Here is a 2,500-nt window from a genome sequence, read left to right as displayed (position 1 = left end):
ACACCAACCAGAAGTAGCCGGACTGATCAATCCCAAAACCGACCTACGCATGTCATGGACCAACGTACCTTAAACTTTCGGAACAAAATACGCATTGCAACCTGGAATGTACAAACACTCCTCCGCCCTGGATATGCCACCCTACTCTCTCACGAGCTCAGCCGATATAACATTTCTCTGGCTGGCCTTTGCGAGACTCGCTGGCCTGGAAACGGGGAGACAATCGCCGGAGACCACTGCTACATCTGGAGTGGTCCGGACGACGGAAGAGGCCTGCATGGTGTCGCCCTGGCAATGCCTAAATCTCTAAGACAATCTCTAATAAGCTGGAAACCTATCAGTGGTAGGCTGCTTTCAGCCCGCTTCCACCACCAACATGGAAAAATAACTGTCATAGTCGCATACGGCCCAACCGAAATCTCAGAAGAAACCGACAAGGACCTGTTCTCAGACAACCTGCGTTATCTCATTCAAGATGTTCCACCACATGATATCACCATTGTCCTAACCGACTTTAATGCCACCATCTCTGCTGAGGCCTGTGACCCACAGCAGCCCATAACGGGACCCATCTTCATCGACCCCTTCACAAACGATAATGGAAACCGTCTCTTGAACCTTTGCAGGTTCACCAACCTATGCATCTCTGACACTTGGTTCCCACGTAAACAGATCCACCACTGGACATGGTACAGTCCTGACGGGGCGACCCGAAAAGCCAATGACCATATTTTGATATCACAAAGATGGAGATCCTTCATTACCAACTGTCGTGTGTACCGAGGAGCAGAGATAGGAAATACAGACCACAGATTGCCGACATGAGGTTAAAACTCAAGGCCAACCCATCAAACAAGTCCCAACCTCGCCTAAATTCTGCAAAACTTGCTGACCCAGTAATGCAAACCTCCTACCAATGCTCCATCTCCAATAGATTTAATGCATTGGCCAATGACAACTCAGACAGCTGGCAACACTTCAAGCAAGAAGTGTGCAAGGCGGCTGAGGAGACCATTGATCGAACTAGAACATCCCCTAAACAACCCTGGATCTCAATGGAGACCCTGAAAATCATAGATCTCCGCCGGGAAGCTCGTCTTCGTGGTGACACCAACGAATACCGGCGTCTCAATGGTGTGCGCAATGCAGCCATCCGCCGAGACCGTGAAAGGTTCTGGGATGGACAAGCCACCCTGCTGGAGAATGCTGCGCAACATAATGACCAACACCAAGTATACAGGCTCCTTCGTCAAGCAAAGGCAGACCCTAGACAAAAGAGCTTCCTAGTTAAAGACAGTGTTGGCGAAGTGCTGACTTCCGAAGAAGATTGTATACAGCGATGGAAGGAGCACTTCAGCCAGCTGCTCAACCATCCACCTGTACCTGTAGACCAAATTCTCACACAAGAAGCCAACTCTGCTATAGCCCCCAATCCAGAATGTGACATCACCCCAGTATCTCTAACCGAGGTCAAGGAAGCTCTCATACAATTAAAAAATTCTAAAGCCCCCGGTCTTTGCAGCATCACAGCTGAGATGCTAAAGCCCGGTGGTGACAACCTAATTCTCTGGCTCCAATCCATCATCAACTCAGTGTGGATTTCCGAGAGACTGCCCGATGACTGGAGGCGAGGCATTATTCTCCCATTTTGGAAAAGAAAAGGAGACCAGCTGATCTGCAGCAATCACAGAGGGATCACACTCCTTTCCATCCCCGGTAAACTGTTCACAAGAATCCTTGTGCAATCCCTGCCATTAGAAGCCAGAGACGCCCACAGCAAGCTGGCTTCATGCCCAACAGGTCAACAACTGACCATATCTCAGCTCTACGACTACTAATTGAGAAGGTAAGAGAGTTCAGGAGGGACCGCCACCTCTTCATCGGCTTTATCGACCTTAAAGCCGCCTTCGACACAGTGGACCATCTATCCCTGTGGAATATCCTCAAGATTCTGGGAGTGCCACAGAAGATCCTATCCCTTTTCCAACGCCTTTATGGCGATGCTGAAAGCTGCGTCCGTATCAACGGAAAGGAGTCAGAGTGGTTCCCCATCAATAGCGGAGTACGCCAGGGCTGTGTTGCAGCACCTGACCTCTTTAATAGCGTCATAGACTACCTGATGACGCGGGTGTCTAACCGTATCCCAGGAGTGTCCCTTGGCAACTACACCCTAGCCGACCTGGAGTACGCAGACGACACCACAGTACTCTGCAACACTCTTGACCAGCTCAGGGAGGCACTGATCATATTTGATGAGGAATCCCGAAGGCTAGGCCTGTGCATCAATTGGTCCAAAACTGAGCTGATGCACGTCGGTGAAGGCCCAGACCCACCCCCTCTCACCTTCAACAATATTTCTGTAAAGTTCAGCCCCAAATTTACCTACCTCGGCTCCACAATCACCCAAACAGGAGACCTTAAGCCAGAAATAGACCGACGACGAGGACTAGCCGCGGTAACAATGCAGGCACTATGGAGACCCCTGTGGAGACATAGGGCC

At 50.3% G+C, this 2,500-nt stretch overlaps 1 protein-coding gene across 1 annotated transcript; it reads left to right on the top strand.

Moving 5' to 3' along the window:
* Positions 1-54: 54 nt before the first annotated feature.
* Positions 55-825, top strand: LOC147468262 (protein CFDP2-like). The gene has a single exon (XM_086554751.1). The coding sequence runs from the start codon at positions 55-57 to the stop codon at positions 823-825; it is 771 nt and encodes a 256-aa protein (XP_086410877.1).
* The last annotated feature ends 1,675 nt before the right edge of the window (positions 826-2,500 follow it).

This window comes from Penaeus japonicus, unplaced genomic scaffold (assembly GCF_977035675.1).
Source record: "Penaeus japonicus unplaced genomic scaffold, GWHDUDI00000001_assembly GWHDUDI00000030, whole genome shotgun sequence".
NCBI classification, from domain to species: Eukaryota; Metazoa; Arthropoda; class Malacostraca; order Decapoda; family Penaeidae; genus Penaeus; species Penaeus japonicus.
This window is presented reverse-complemented; position numbering and strand designations above follow the sequence as displayed.

Bases quoted from the DNA above. Each gene is read 5' to 3' on its own strand.
- LOC147468262 (XM_086554751.1), top strand. From the start codon at position 55: ATGGACCAACGTACCTTAAACTTTCGGAACAAAATACGCATTGCAACC.